The sequence below is a fragment of the Chrysoperla carnea genome, chromosome 1 (assembly GCF_905475395.1).
Source record: "Chrysoperla carnea chromosome 1, inChrCarn1.1, whole genome shotgun sequence".
Taxonomy (NCBI): Eukaryota; Metazoa; Arthropoda; class Insecta; order Neuroptera; family Chrysopidae; genus Chrysoperla; species Chrysoperla carnea.
This window is the reverse complement of record NC_058337.1, coordinates 45,528,790-45,546,152: the sequence shown is the minus strand read 5'-3', so window position 1 is coordinate 45,546,152 and position 17,363 is coordinate 45,528,790. Positions and strand designations below refer to the sequence as shown.

Below are 17,363 nucleotides of genomic sequence, written 5' to 3'. Positions count from 1 at the left end.
TTTTAATTTGCCTCAATGGTGACAATTTCACAAATTACCCGAGCACCATTTCTCTTAGAAGAACAATTACGATTAAACACAACCTTTTCTTACATGCCTTATTTACAAGCCTGTGCTTAAAACTTCCGATTAAGTGTTTCAAAGCACTTAGAATTCAAAAGTAAAAAAAAAAAAACAGAACTTGATTGTTTATACTTTATGTCCGTGGTATGCTAAACTGTATAAATTCCTTTTATCATTTTTTATAACGGAACCCTAAAAAGTACTTTTGTAGATACGATTTTCGGAATCGATGGGTTTTAAAAAAATATATATATATAAAGTTCACCATTAGAATTTACATATTTTCAAAATATGCAAGGTTTCTTTTTGGCAGGATCTTATACGTTCCTAGAACACATAAATACATATAAGAATAATTTAAAATAAATAGTTTTATTGCATAAAAGTAAAAAAAATATAAATAATGTGAAACAATTATTAATATGCATATAAGTTTATTAATATCTTATTTTATTAATCCGCCATTATTCTAGGTCTGTCCTAAGGAGCGGCATCAGCTTCGCTTTCATTTGTCGTCCATCTCAAATAACCTGTATCATTTGCATGCTCTGGATATCTAGTATAGAAAATTCGTACTTCTGTTGAGCGTAATAAAAATAATAATTTTGCATATAAGTCTTCTTCGAGTGAAAATTCTTTTACCGCACGTACTTGATATATGGCCAAACATAAATTATATATACGATTTACATATGGCATCTCATCAATATCAACATGATATGGCCATAAAGAATGATATTTTCTCATTACCACAAATATAACATATACTGAACCACAATACATTGCTACAATTCTGAAATATTTAAACAAATGATTAAACTATATTTTTTCCACTCAAGTTACTAAATATACAGACTGTCTTGAACTATGGACCAAAAAATTGAATGGGTCATAGATTTCCGAAAAAGAAAAAGGCACGTTCACATATGAACTTATATATTTTCACTTCGTTTTCAAGACACATGTTTATTAAGTTAAATAAAAAAAATTCAAATGACTCAAAGTTTACTTAATCCGATTATGATTTTTCTTGGCAAGGTTTAGGTAATAAAACGTCTTAGCTTGATATAATTAAATGAAAATTAAACTATTCCGGAAGCGACGTTTTAACACCCTAATTAAATATCTAAATATTTCTTTGATTAACATCTTGCCTCCAGAATTGATTTTTTCCAAATTGCTAGGATAAAATTTAAACATTTTAAAATTCAAATGTTATCTTGCAATAAATAACCTACATAATATTAATCTAGAATTTTTAAACAGTTATAGCAAGTATCTTAAATTAAATATTTTTAATATTTCAGAATATCTTTTGTAAAAGGATTTATAAATTCAAAAAATAAATCTTAATTTCATTACAAATAATTAAAAAAATAAAGATATAGATTGGTCTTTCTATATTTTTCGGGCCAAAGTCAAGATACAGCAAAACAGCAATACAGTTTTTTTACACTTTTATAAAAAATTACATAGAAACTGGCGGCCAAAGTTGGTCAAAAACGGTTTTTTTTTTTAAAAATACGCTTCGTAACAGAAAAAGTTTCATACAAAAAATGTGTAACTCTTTATTTCGAATCGATGTAGCCCAATCCTATTTCAAAAAATTAATTAATAAGTTATTAATAAAAAATCGTTAAAACTCTAATTTTTTTGAAACGCCTGTATCTCTTTGAAAAAATTATATTTTTTAACGACACTTGGTGAAAATTTTTTGAATATGGGCGAATATTGCGCGCTTGATTAATTGATCGGTAATATGCGAAATTTCGGTCGAAAAATCGGTTGCGAAACATTTTAAAATACTATATTTTATTTCTTCAATTTTTTTATCTGGTATATTTGCTACTAGTTGGTACAATTTTTAGTGAAGTCTTCGTAATTGATAGAGGTTTTTTTTCTACACAAATTTGTTTAGCATCTAGTAAAACTATGCTATAAACTTTGAAATTGTTTACAAACTACACACAAAATCATTTTTTGTTTTTGACGGTTATCTGAATGATGCTAGATTACTAAAGTCAGTATGCGTAGACAATTGAAAAAACCAGCTCTTGGAAAGAAATTTGACTGATAATGCTCCCAAAAAAAAAAAATTACTTTGTAATGAAAAAATTTTTTTTTAATTATTTTTGTGTTATGTACAGAATTACAGAAAATATACAATGTGTAATGACAGCTGTTGAAGATATCGATAGACTCATAATAACTGCCGCTATCGAATTACAAAAGGAAGAAGAAATTATAAAAATATATGGCAAAGACACAGATGTATTGGTATTATTAAAGCAGCTAGCGTCATTGAATACCAAAATATTATTTTTTAAACCCGGAAAGCTAAAAGAAAACGAAGTGTATAATTGTATCAATTTCGCAATCTCAAATTTCTAAAGTATTAAAAACAATTCGTTTGTCTATTTCATCTAATATCAGGTTGCGACACAAAAGCAAGCTTTTTCTTTAAACAAGGCAAAAATAAAATTTGAATGAACCGTTTTTGACCAACTATGGTCGCTATTTTCTATGTGATCCCTTAATTTAAAAGTGTAAATAAATAGTGCATTGAATTCTACGGAAAATTTCCGACTTTTTATATTTATGGTTTGCTGTCTCTCGGTTACGAAAATTTAGCATTGTACTGAAAATAGATAGACTAGACTAATAATAAAGTAAACAATTTTATTAAAATTATTATGGCAAGGATTGCCTCGAATCAATCACCTTTGCATCAACATATTTTCTACCCTGGTATAATATGCTTGAATGGTGCTTGAAACCTGGACCGGTTTTACGTTAACATTGTTGAGTGCATTTTAGATTCAAAAATTAAATTATCTCTGGTGTTAAGCCCTGAAAGACATAAAAGCAATTTGGTATGCAAAATCTAAATATGAAAATGGAGGGCCAGATAAACGATTTTTTAGGGAATAATGTGTGTAATACAATATACAATGCGGTGTCTTAATGGCTTTTACTACTAGTTCATACACTCTCCCTTATAAAACCCCTTCCCCGAGATTATTATAATTTTTGAGCCATCTACAACAACTTACATAACTTTTTGCTTCTAAGAATTATAATAATAAATGCTGTTTTTTTTTTGCAATTGTTATTTTTCTAGTTATTGACCATAATCAAATAAGACACTTTTAAATATAAACTTAAAGTTGAAGGGAAAACCTTATTTTCATTCGCCTATTGGTACCCCGTCCATCGTTGAATTTATAAAAAATTGTGTTCAAGTTTATGAAATGTGAAATGATAAAGGAGATTAAGGGGAGATAAAATTAAAAAAGACCATTTTTTCAAATAAATTTTTATTTTAACAATATTTAACAAGCGTGCCATTTTATAATTAAAATGATTTTTGCATGAAAATTTTGAAAAATGATTACCGGTATCGATGAATTTTTAAATTTTTGGTAATAAGTTAGTTAAGTAGATCATAGATATCAAATATTATTAAATTTTGAAAAAAGAGTTATATTTTCGCATTTGATGAACCGAGTATCTCGTGACAATGTTTTTAATTTTGTATATAATCATAATCAAAATAAAAAAGTCATTAAAAATGTTACTAAATATTAAATATTAACCTACTTAATATTTTAATATTTAAGTCAAATCGCATTTTCATAACTACACGAATTACTAAATTACTCTTAATTGGATATAAAATAACCTGACGGTTAACTGTCCGTAAAATCATCAAATGACCAATTAGATGTAATTTCAATTTTTTATTGTGAAATTAAAGAAAGTGGTATTTGTAATACATATACCACGGATCGATTTTTCGACATATTTTAAAGTATCATAATTCATAAAATTATTGATTAATTGTTTGAAGCGGATAAACAATCATATCCTTCAATTATCATATTCTTTTTTTTTTAAATTGCAATTGCATTACATTTATGTTTAACCATATTTTATTAATGAAACTTTAGCTTAGAATTTCGAAAATTTTTATTAATAATTTACATCTGTATCTCTAATCTTTTTTTTAACCATAAATTATAATAAACATATCAAATTTCGTTTCTTTGCAAACAATCAGGAGTTTTTCATAAAATTGTGTAGTGTACTTCACAATTCTATAATACTTCATGATTCTATTATCAATATATTCTCCAAATGCGGTCATTACGACACACTCTTCATTGTAATAAATAGATAAAATTATATAAAATTACGAAATAGACGCGTAAGTGATTCTGTACTAATAGTCTAAGAGACGGTATAAAATCGATCTTCACCCATCTGATAACCAGATGAGACATAATTTTTATGAAATTTTATTGATTTATAAACACGTCTATCATAAATTTCCTATCAAAAATTTTTAATTAAATTAATTGTATGAATAAAGGGTTAGATTAGACCGAAAATTTTTTTCTATAGAGAATGAAAATATGTAATTATCAATAATAGCAAAATTGTGACAAAAATAATATCAAGGCATTTCTCAACTAATTGGCAAATCGTTGTCCCTGGCAAATAGACCTTTTCATCGATTTGCTTTTGTTTCGGACAGTTGTCAAAAAACTATTCAACCTAAGAAAGTTAAATATATTTTATCTTTTTCAAGCAGCGCTTTTTGATAAGGATAGAAGATATAAGATATGTCTTTACTTGATTGAAAACAGTCCGAAACAAAAAAGAATCATTTTGTAAATGAAAAGCCCTATTTTACATGGCTACTATGGATATATATCAATAACAACAATATGCTACCTATTCGTGGCACGTCGTAACTAATATAATAGCATATCATTGTTTTATTCGTGGCAGGTTGTAACTCATATAATAACATATTATTGTTTGAAATGATTATATTAAATTATTTTCCACAACATATTCTGCTAGTATTCCATCACTTTTACTAGTTAAAGATTTAATATAATTTTATGCCAAGATATTTTCCATGTAAAGTAGGTCTATGAAGCAGTTTCCAATTAGTAAAAAGGCCTGCTCGGCAGAATTAAAGAAACACTTTTTTTTTTGTTATAGGCTCTACAACAAGCTACATATAATAATAAGTTCTTTTAAAATTTCCATAAATCACTCCATTTTACGAATAATTCAAAAAGTATACATTTTACATAAAAAAAACTTACAGACAAAAAGATAGTTTTGTTTTTCGTTCCTGGAAAATATTATTTACGGAGTATTTGCTCATTGAATATAGTATACCGTTCACAGAAAACGGGTAACAAAGCATTTAAAATTTAATAATAGAAAAACGGGAAATTATTTGGTGAAAACTTTTCGTATTTTTATCTTATGTGAAAAAAATTTCCAAATGGGCTTTAGTAGAAGTCGTTAGCATGAAAACTAGCGAGTTTATATCTGAAATAATAAAGTTTCAAACTGTTTTATAAGTTTAATTAGTCTTTAAAAACGGATTACGCCTCCGAATGGTTATAAATTTAGTCAATCATTTTTTTTAAATTCTTACTTAAAAAGCGACAAAAAATAACATAAATAAAAAGTTATGGTATTGAAGATAAAGCTTCAAGCTAAAAAATTCAAATATTGCGATTGTTTGAAAAGGCCTATTTTATAACAAACAAAATTGTTCCTTTAGTTCTGGTTAATAGAGTTCTTATTGTTATCGATAATTGACAAAAAATTAAGTTTAACTGAAATCGATGTTAAACTGGTGAAAAATTTTAATGCTTCGCGTAAACATAATATTTTATAAACAACTACTATAATGGACTAATAATCGATATAATATATAAACAAACAATTCGATACGATTGTTTCACAAGATCAATAACATTTTTTCTTATAAAATTTCATGTATATAAATAAATAGATAAAAATTTATAAAATTTTTCATATTAATAATATCGAATATATTAAAACATTTACATAATTAAAAATTTGGTAATTTGTTAAGGCAATTTAATTGTCAATGCTTGGCTGTCTGTCAGAATCATCTCCTTCAAGCTCATATTTCGGTCTAGTCCATTTTATTAACGTCTCTGGTGATCTATACAAGAACACTAGTTTAGCAAATAGATCTTCTTCTAATGTTAATTCACGAGATTCGCGCACTAAGTATATATCAAGACACAACTGCATGATACGATCAACATTAGGTAAATCTTCAAACATTATTTTTGAAAATTGATCAGAGAAGAAACCTCGAACAAATCGGGAAGCAAAGAAGACTAAAGTTGTATATAAACTGATTATTCTGAAAATTATTTCATAATGTTTTTGTTAATAAAATAATGCCACTTTATTTGAATTATCACAGAAGGAATAGCAGGAACGGAAAAGGATTTGGCAACCAAGAATTTTCAGGATAACGAATAACCCTAAAAATAATTATTTTTAAAATTGCAATCTTTCAATTGCTTATTTGAAAAGTAAAATCAGAAGAAATTATGAAACCTACTCTAAGAGAAACTTTTTCCAAATGCTACGTTTTCTAAAATAAATAAAAATTAATTTTTGAAAATCACTGAACTAACAAAATATTTTCAGTTAAAGTTATGTAGGAAAAGAGACCTAAAAAGCCAAATCTAGTTGCACGTTTTCGTAAAAAAAAGACTTAAATATTTCTTTATTAATATGCTCCTTAGAGACAGAGTATTTTCTACGATAAAGTACGATTTTTCGACTTCTAAAATATATGAAATAGAGTAGTAAGCAATAACAACTGAAAACAAACAATTGACTGACATACCCTGTATAGAAAGTGTTGAATATCAATGCTTGCATTATTTTTTTATAAATTAGAAGAGTTTAAAAAACCAACAGAATTATGGCTAAACTTAGTATACATATTACATATATACAGGGTATAAAATTTGTTTATAAAATATTTTTTTAAAACTAGCTAAGAAATAAAACAATGTAAATTATATATCTATTGAAAGAACCTTTTTATCCAAATTTTATTCTTTTTCCGTGTTTTCATACTAATATTATCCAGTTAGTTGTATTTTAATTTGTAAATCCGACCCGCACGAACAAAATTGACTCAATCTGACATTAACCTCCGAATAATCCGTACCACTATTAATCAAATCTATCAAACTAGCCTAGCCTAGCCTAACCTAACCTAACCTAACCTAAATTAACTTTTCTTTTTTTCAAAATAAATTGAAAATTATTGTTAACAATAAAGAGCGAGATACTTTATTGGTTTAATATTAAATATTTTAAGCTTTCGGTACTACATAGACGTACCGAAAGCTTAAAATATTTAATATTAAACCAATAAAGTACTTATACAAGGTGGTGATCAAAATAAAAATTAAAACTTACCCTCCTCCAGAAATAAAGCTCAATGTTGCTGGGAACTTCTTTTCATTAAACATATAAATCTGTATAAAATTGCAATCGCTACCCGGCAACACATTCAAGTATGTATCATAATTGTATCCTTGACACACTTCACGTATTTCCCACCATTGTTGGGATGGTTTCGTAGGCGATGCTGGCGATCTGCTTAATTGTATAGTAATATTACGTAACACTGTATCATATTCCAATTTTCGTAATAAACTATTCACTGGTGCTACTTCGCCCAAATTTGTTACTTTTAAGAATTTTGGCAACATGTATGGTATTGTAATAGGTGGTATGTTTGGTTCACCTTTTAACATTTTCATTAACCCAACACGTGTTGGATTTATATTCCCTTCTTCATTCTTTGCAAGAATATCATAACTCAATCCATATGTTAAATCTAAAGGCATATTTTTCGTATCGGCTGGATCTCGTTTTATGTGAAACTGTGCGCGTACCGTTATAGTATTTGCTAAAAATGTAAAAATTAAATTTTAAATATTTTATTGATATTATAAAAAAAATGAATTAATTTATTATTAAATAAATTTACTTGAATTTAATTCCTCAATTAAACGTTCCAAGTCTGGCGGTGAAATATTCCATACTACTGTTGAATTACCGCTTAAAACTACTTGAGCAATATCATCGAATTCATAATTTGATAAAAATGTGGTGGCCTCTCGATCTTTGTTATTTACGTATAAAGAATTTAATGCTGACCATTTTTGATGGTTAAACCTAGAACATAATATATTTCATTTAAATAAACTGATTTAAGTTTCAAACACAATCATTTTTTTTAATATGTCGCTTTGTATAATAGTACTAGCGGACCCGACAGACGTTTGCTTAGTTTACCCGCTAACCATAACCTGACGCAAAATCCATCCTGCTAAATCCCACCCCATCTCGCTAAACTCATTCCGCTAAACCCCATTACATCCCACTAAACTCAAATATTACACCTATCTTTTGTATTGGGCAGCCTACCTTTTGGCCTGGCTGGAGCTATAGTTCTAATAAATACCTATCCACAATAACTGAATAATAATAAATTACACCTGAATACTATTTTTTTAAGATAGTACATAGTAAGTTGTAATAATAATGAAATATATAATTTATGTGCGCTCCACCATTTAATGAAATTTAATTTTTTTGGTGCCATACTCTCAAAAACAGTTGTAGTAGACTGAATTGTGAATATAAACCATTATCGGATCTACTTGAATACACTCAAAAAATATCATCAAAATCGGTCCATTAGATTTTCATTAGACTTAAATGCGTAAATATTGTTTATAGAAGTAAATGCGAAATACTTACGGAATAATTTGATTTGATTGTGCTGACATCGAATATATTGATTGATAAGGTCCAATTCGCATTTCTAATGTTACATCAATTGGTATATTCACCAATCCAACACTTTTAACAAGCGCAAACAATGCTAGCGGGAACCATATAATTAAAATAATTATCATTAAAAATGAACCACCCATAACATATTTGACAAGACTCGGCTTTTTTACGCCACGTTCTTGAGGAAATTCACTTTCATTATGCCGGCTACACTAAAAACCATTAAAGACAAAACATAAGTTAAAATTATAATTATCTCATGTTAATAAATTTGTCATACTTTTAACAGGAAAATATTTGCAAAAATATCTTCCATTTTTAACCAGTCAAAAATAGTCATTGAAGTATCTGTCCAAATCCAATCCATTATTGTTCTGATTTCAAATAAAAATGGTACAAACATAAATCCTTTGAACAATCCAAAATTTATGTAATTGTACCCTTTACATAAGAAATTACCGAGAATTCTTGTTGGATAGCCACTACGAATTTGATATGCTGATAATAATAAATAAAAGCATTTAACCATATACCACATTTGTGGTGGCAGTTGAGCATTGAATTGTCTAAAAATAAAATTTTCAAGTTAAAAGGCGAATTGCTACTTTTATTACAGGAGTTGACATGTATTTAACTTTATTTAAAAAACAAATTAATAATTCTGTAAACCTCAAATGTCGAAGCCTCGAGCAAAGTAAGTAAATTGTATTTTTTTGAAAATGTTAATAGGATAGATGTATTATAATCGTCTGATGATTAAAAGATTGATAGTTGGTGATAAGACTTTTTTTCCTCTATACTTGGATAAGAAAACCGATGTTTTCGAGATTTTAGGCTTTGAGCTGCTGAAAAGATTTAAAGTAGAAATTTTTGCCTAACTTCCTGAGTGTAAACTCAATAAACCTATAACCACGAAAGGATCGAATTATCTCTCAGCTCCAAAAGCAATCCAATCGTAATGGAGAAAAATATTACCATTTTTGAAAGGTTTATGTATATACGCCATTGTGGAAATAAATCTGTTCTGGAAGTCATAATATTTAGTTTGAAATTCAGAAAAAGAATATATGAAGTAAAACTATCTCTGAAAAATTCAGAAAAAGTCTGAAAATATCAAGTAAATTATTAATCAATCATTGAATGACAGAAAATGGTAATAGATTGAGACTCTTTCGGAAGAAATATTCTGAGTAACAATCGAAGCAAATCCTAAGTAAGACTCGAAACAGATTTATAATCCAATAAAAAAAATAAATATGATAAAACCTATTATTAACTCGAATTGTGTATTATTTGCTCCATATCTCAGATTTAAATAAGAATTTAATCAATATTATGTTATTAAAAGAAATGGAATTAAAAACACAGAATATAAAACATAGACAAACTCTCCTAAGTTATTAGAATATGTAAATAAATATTATTTTATGAGTTTAACTGTAACAACTGAAACGGCATATATCCCTACCTTAAGGAGGTTTGCTACCAATTTTCAAAGTAATACCGATGTTTTGAAAATTTTTATCGTGAAAGATTGATACATAAAATTATCACTGTCAAAATTTCAAATTAATTGACTACACCCTTTTTGAGAAAAAAATTTTCAAAACTTGGTCTTATACATGGGTGTAAATGGGTTTCAATTTTCAAAGTTCTATAACTTTTACTAAAATAATACCGTTCTTACAAATTTGCAAATACTGGCTTAATCATTATTTTTAATATAATAAAAAAAAAAATATAAAAAGTAAAATTAATAATTGAAATAAATGTAAAGAATGAATAAATACATTATATATACAATAAATGACATGCTTGTACTTGAATACTATGCAGGAAATATAAAACTACATAATATATAGTTTATTATAGTAATCAAATATAGACTAGATGCATTAGTAAATTATTAAATTAATTTTTAAAAAAATGTACAATAACGGAAGTAATTATACGCACCTTTCAGTAATTGCAGGTAATATGAAAAACATCCAAATATGAACACCAATAATTGAGAAAAATTGAAAAATAATTTTACCCAATATAAATTTTCGTAAAAATAACGCTCGGTCAATTAATATAAGTGTAAATTGTAATATTAACATCAATAAAAATGGTATTGGAACTTTATTTTCTGTTAAATAAGCTTGAACGCCACCATCTCCTTGCTGAGTCTATAATAATTTAATATACATTATATGACATTGCTATAATAATAGTGATTTGCCCTAAACAATACTTACAGTGAAAGCAGAAAATCCAAAAATGATAACCAAAAAGTTGAAAAAGTCACACATAAACATATATGCGTATACATCAGTAGCCACACGTAAAGTTGGATCATATAAAGCTTTAAAGAAATTCTGGAAGGGACTAAAATGCTTTTTGAACCTAAAAAATAAACAGATAATTAATACCATAAATTATAGTTTACCATTTCTACACTGCCTTGCAAAAACACGGTACCCTTTAAAAAGTTACATTTTTCCCCGAAATAACCCCGCACTAATTGGATGGAAATTGGGGCTCGGTCAAATTTACTCATATTGTAAGTTTTGCCTCCTTACTCCTCGTTTTCCCCAGTAACTTAGATTTGCCTCAATATTATAATGCCTCTTTTTCCCCAAAAATATTATTCTTTAAGTACAAGAAGGCATCTGAGCAAAAATTAAACACAGTAGAAAAGTAAAACCCCCTTCCGAGACCTCAAGCGTCCTCCAACTTAACAATTTAGTTTTATTATAAAAACCTATTAGCTTACAAATTCAAAAATAAACAATTCAATTATACTTACGATAAACAGATGACATTTGGAAAATAATCGTAATGATCATGTGGCTGTGTTGTAATTAAAACTAACTCATCATCTTCTTCAATGCGATCGTCTGATGATTCTGGCATTGTGTACGCTGTAGTTATTACTTTACTTACAGATGTATTACCATCTTCATCAACAGTTTGCTCTGTTGATTGAAGTGCTTGTTTTCTCAAACGTAAACCACCTGGTGTTACTATTTCGTGATCAGATGTATCGACATTTACACTAAAACATCAAGTTTGAGTTTTAGATAATCAGTCTATTATTCCGTACACTATAATTACAGTGCTTATTTTGACTATTTTTCACATCAAAAATGGCTTGAATTAATTCGAAAATTTTTTTTTTCGATTCGCGTTAAATGCGCTGTTCTTGCAACAAATACTATTATGAGTATTTCTCAATTTCTTGCAATTACAGTACCATTTATTTCGAATCAAAAAATCTGAATTCTCTAAAAATAATGAACATTAAACATTATTTTTTCGATTTGCTTTTTTCAAGTTATTCGACCGTTTCCAGACTTTTTGGTGTGAGCAGAGTGCAAAAATGCGGCCAATAATAAATAACTGGAATATAAGTTACTCAAATTTTATATTATAATAAATTAGCTCCTCATCCTTTAAATATGTTTATTATAAACAACTTAAAATATTATAATCAACCTGAAAATAAAAAGGAACATAAATGGGAAAATACCTTCGGCCATAATCGACACTATATCGGGATTTAGGAAAACTGGATGAATAGAGGATCTCTTTTAAAACAATTTTTTTAAACTTTTTTTCATTTAAGCCATCTAGCTTCATTTTTCGCATGTACATGTGATTCGTAAAGCGATTTTTTTGGAAAAATTGTTTATTACTAAGGTAAAAAATTTTTATTTAAATAAAAAAATTTCAACAGATTTTAGGATGTTAGGAATTAATTTAGATTATTTGAATACCTTGCTTTTATATCTTGATCTTTATCTTGAGATGTTGATGGTTCTGGGTCTACAGTTGTTGAAGGTTTGATTGAACTCGTAACAAGTGGTGCAGCATCTGTGTGAAATATATTTGCCCCAAAGTGAGGAATGGGAGCATAACTTGTTTTCCACAATCCCAATGACTTTAGCATCGACCTGAATGTAATAATTCATTTTTGAACAAATATTTATACTGTAAATTTTAATGATGCACTTAACATTCGTAGGTCATCTAATATACATATAGCCTAATAACCGGATAATTAAAAGATAAATTATAATACGATTTTCTTTATAAATGAAGCAAATTTCAAATTCATAATTTTTTTTTTTTTATAAATACGTATTTCAACTATGAAGCAGATATCAGAATTAACTAATCATAAATAATCTATAAATTATTCGGTATTGAATTATCTGATAAATTCATTATCCAGCCCATCCTCTAGTAAAAATGATGCAAACTTACCTATGGAAAAATATAACCAACAATAGTAACAAATCATAAACTGCATATTGTGGTTTTCTTAATATACCAAGTATTCTTGGTGGAAAGAATGGATTCGTATTGAAATCAGTGTCATTCCAAGGTAAAAATTGAAATTGAAACATGCATTTTATTATTACAATCACCTTTAAAAAGAAATGGAAATTATTTTAATTTCAATAAAATTTGAAATTTTTGGTATATTTACCTCTACGTAGGCAATCATTGTCACCCAAAATGTTTTTGATGGTCTTGGTATGGTTAAGGTCCCCCATAGAAATACCATTAAAGGTAAAGGAAGTGAAATAATCGATGCTGATTTGATTTGATTTAAAAATACCATGAAGAAACAAACTATTTCTGAATTGGATAAAATAACAAACCATATTGCTAAGGCCAATCGAATTGGTACAGGTTGATCTGCTGAGGACATTTCTTCTTCTGGTTTATCCTCAATTATATCATGTGGCATTGAATACCTGTGTTTGGGAAAAAATTAATTAAGAACTGCTTTTAAATAATGAATAAGGTAATAGATTGATTGTTGAGAGCTTTAATTTGTGGAAATCTATAATGATGGGTTTTTTTTAAAGGTAAAAATAAATTATTTTCACAAACTTTTATTTTCATTTGCAAATTCACTTTTTATTTTATAAGATTGTTGACATGTTTCGCATTTTATCCCATTGTTGAAATTTAGACAGTTTCGGCAATGGGATTAAATCCGAAACATGTCAACAATCTTATAAAATAAAAAGTGGATTTGCAAATAAAAATAAAAATTTGTGAAAATAATTTATTTTTACCTTTAACAAAACCCATCATCAATAAGGTAATAGTTTCTGACGGGTGTTTAAGCTGAATTTTGTACAAAAAGAAATATAATAAAAGTTGAATTAATTATTATACAAATTTTAAGTATAAAAGAAGAGATTAGCGAAAAGCAAAGTATTAAAATACATAAAGCATTAAATTTTGATATTTATGTAATTCATAATAGTAGAAAAATTGAATATTCGTTGCGTGCAGAACAGAGCTTGCATATTTTACCACTTTACAACATACTGTACAAAAACAATTTTCATATACCAAAAAAGATAGGCAACATTGTTACATAAATGATATATAGCCAATGTTGGTATTTTGGTATATAAATTGAAAGAAATAATTAATTGATCTTTTTTCACACATGATAATAATTATAATTAAATATCTAAAGATTGGAAAAAATTCTTAAAAACCTTATTTATTTATTTAATAAATGAACTATTAATCCTTACTAATATTATAAATGAGAAAGTAATTCTGTCTGCCTGTCTCTCTGTTACGCAATCACGCCTACCTTGAACCGATTTAAATGAAATTTAGTACGGAGATAATCTAAGGCCTGAGAAAGGACGTAGGCTACTTATGAACAGGCGTAGGCTTTTTTATGCGAAAAGAACTGTAAGGAGATGAAAGGGTGTTTCAAAACATTAAAAAGTTTTGCATCGATTAATCCCAAATTTTTACACGATATAAAACCAGCTTCAAGAATTGTTTTTATCTATTTTTAAATTCGGAGGGTGGGTTGGAAAGGTGGGGCGTAAAAGTGGGGTATCAAATAAAAAAACATGACAGGTACATTACATAACTGTACGCTGACTCAAGGAGGGGGCGAAAGTGGGCATGAACGAACGAATATTTTCAAATATACCCAAGTCTGATATCAAATAAAAGAACATGATGTGAACATTAAAAAACTGTAAGTTACCTGAAAGTCAGTTCAGCCGTTTAAAAGATTTTCGAAACATCGGAGAATGAAAATTTTGATTTAATTATTCAACCTTTAATATTTCGAAATCTAGGACAGACATTGAAAAATTGTATAATTACGTTTAATTACATCAAGTTTTAACATAATTCATCCTCGAAGTTGAAAATGTAACCAAAAAATTTCAACCTTTAGGCCAAAAAATAAAATTTCCTTGTTTATGCGATATAATGGCAGGGGGAAAGTAGAGGCTTTATATTATAAACAGCAGAGCATACAAAATTCTGGCCGCGTGTTGTATACTATTTTACTACCCCAGTGCAGGAAGTTGGATTATAAGCATTAGAACTACTTATAAATAGAAAATCAAAACTTTATCTATTTGAAGCTACGATAGTCGTGCGACCATAAATGTTTAAGGCACTTTATTTAATGAAATTTGTTGACAAAGGCATTTTTATTTTAAAATTGACCGCAAATTTTATTTACTGTATGTACAGTATAGTCTCGATAATCAAAATACTCGATAATCGAATAATTCGACATTGTTTTTTTTTTTATTTACATCTTTTTATATACGTCATTATTATGATTCTAAAAACACAGTAACATCACAATAACACATGTTTAATGTTGTGTGTACAGCGTCACTTAAATAAATACACTCCAATGTGCTCCAATGCTATTTTTACAATGCTTTATTTTAGTCATAATGAATTTTTCCATACCATTCCAATAACCGGAATATATCTAATAATCGAAACACCCTTGTTTTTATTGAGTCTCGATTATGGATACTCTACTCTGCATATAACTAATATTAATTTTATATACTTATAAAATTAATGACAAAATCATAAATCTTTTTCATCAAACACCACCAACACAAAAGCAAAATACCATGCAAGCCTTTTAGTTACTTAAATTACCTTCCGTTAGTACTATGTGAATCTGTGGATACGTTTGAAACAGTATCTTCATCGAGACCTCGCTCCTGTGATGGAGCTAATATACGAATTTCAGGCAATGTAGTTACATTACTGGATTTTCTCCTAATAATTATAAGAAAAAAATCTCTGGGGTATTCATAATAGTTGAGTTTAAAAATGTTTGGCCTAGCTAATAATAATATGTATCTGTCTGTATATTTTAAGGCAAAATATGTCTATATATTTGAAGATGAGAGGGGTGTGAAATAAAGATTCACTTGGCGACGGAAACATTGAAAATATTTTGTATTTATTTAAAATAAAAGGACCTTCTTTGGTTAATTAAAATTTAAGTAGTTGGTCTATTTAAGGATTTCCGATGTTAATTGTTGAACTTTTTTGAAATAATTAAAAAGATAATTCCATACAAGGAATTAAGAATTAGCAGACCACCAACGTTCAAAATTTACAAATTATTTTGTACAAATTTGATTTTGTATATGAAAATGGTAACGATCGCGATGTAACTAAATAATTAATAAATCTGCTTTGGATAAAATATTATATAATGAGCATTTTAATTTTATGACAACGTATATTTAAAGGTAATTAGTAGTTCTAGCAATTCTCTTAGCATTGGCGTTTATAAGTTTTACTTTTTTATACTATGTTAGTATTACAATAGCAGGGAAAGTTTTTTAGTAATTATAGAAACTAGTTTAATATAATCAACATAGGTAGACAAACACATGTGCATTCTGTTTTTATTCAGTGTTGAGGCACGCAACAAAGATTTTGTAACTTCGAATTTAAATGTTAAGTACGTACACCGTTCTGTTTGTGCAATTAAGTTTAACGAAATCTAAAAAGTTCTATTAAAGACAGAAAATACAAATAAAAAATTGTTCCTTTTTGTTTTGATATTTGAAGAATATCTTGTAAGGCTTCAATGTCATAAGAAATCCCATCATTTTTTAAGAACCTCACACATGTATCCATAAAATGCTACGTGTTTCAAATTGTTCCGAATTGGCTCAGTTATATTTTCTGGGGCGTCTCTTTAATGAATTGTCATATCTAAGATAGGCGACATTAGCTTCATTGCATATTAAGATGTCTACGAATGACGGACGCAATTGATTCCGTAGGAGAATCTAATATTTTTCGAGTGTAGGTATTCAAAGGAAAAGTTGAAAGTATCACATCAGAGAGTAAATTTAGTTTTATGGTGCTCAAATTTCTTATTTCGTCCATCCTTAAAATCTCATATGTACTTAAACAGAATTGATAATATAGTATTTTAAGAGTTTGTCTACCTTTTATGATATTTATATATTATTTAAGAAATTTTAAATTATTATTTTTCTTTTAAAAGTAGCCTTGATTTAGATATAATAAAGGCCATTTAATTTAAATCAATACAAACTAAATAACTTTTTTAAGCATAATTATTTTAAGTAATACCAAACCTGGAGGGGCGTGGTTCCGTTGATTCAAAATATGGTTCTGCAGGATTTTCATTTGAAGATGCATCAATCCTAATATTTGAATGAATTCTATTAAACAAGCACTAATAAATAATACGTCTATAAACTATAACATACAAAATAAAGCTACATTTGCGAAATTTCAAGTTTACTGCTACTTTAACTATATTCTATATACCTAAATTA

General features: G+C 27.6%; 1 protein-coding gene across 11 annotated transcripts in view; it reads right to left on the bottom strand.

Annotated features, from left to right (window-relative positions):
- Positions 1 to 5,919: 5,919 nt before the first annotated feature.
- The window catches only part of LOC123306194 (piezo-type mechanosensitive ion channel component), a 76,801-nt gene continuing 65,357 nt past the window's right edge, over positions 5,920 to 17,363 (bottom strand). For 7 of the 11 annotated variants that reach the window (XM_044888096.1, XM_044888105.1, XM_044888098.1 and 4 more), the window contains 13 exons: positions 17,160 to 17,246; positions 15,691 to 15,813; positions 13,217 to 13,487; positions 12,991 to 13,154; positions 12,501 to 12,677; positions 11,531 to 11,779; positions 10,980 to 11,127; positions 10,696 to 10,910; positions 9,020 to 9,305; positions 8,704 to 8,951; positions 7,928 to 8,115; positions 7,351 to 7,846; positions 5,920 to 6,271 (listed from right to left, as the gene is read on the bottom strand). In XM_044888096.1, the coding sequence (XP_044744031.1) occupies positions 5,977 to 6,271; positions 7,351 to 7,846; positions 7,928 to 8,115; positions 8,704 to 8,951; positions 9,020 to 9,305; positions 10,696 to 10,910; positions 10,980 to 11,127; positions 11,531 to 11,779; positions 12,501 to 12,677; positions 12,991 to 13,154; positions 13,217 to 13,487; positions 15,691 to 15,813; positions 17,160 to 17,246 (2,947 nt within the window). In that variant the 3' untranslated portion in view covers positions 5,920 to 5,976. The remainder of the gene's footprint in view (positions 6,272 to 7,350; positions 7,847 to 7,927; positions 8,116 to 8,703; positions 8,952 to 9,019; positions 9,306 to 10,695; positions 10,911 to 10,979; positions 11,128 to 11,530; positions 11,780 to 12,500; positions 12,678 to 12,990; positions 13,155 to 13,216; positions 13,488 to 15,690; positions 15,814 to 17,159; positions 17,247 to 17,363) is intronic. The other 4 variants (XM_044888097.1, XM_044888102.1, XM_044888103.1 and 1 more) reach the window with 4 other exon arrangements.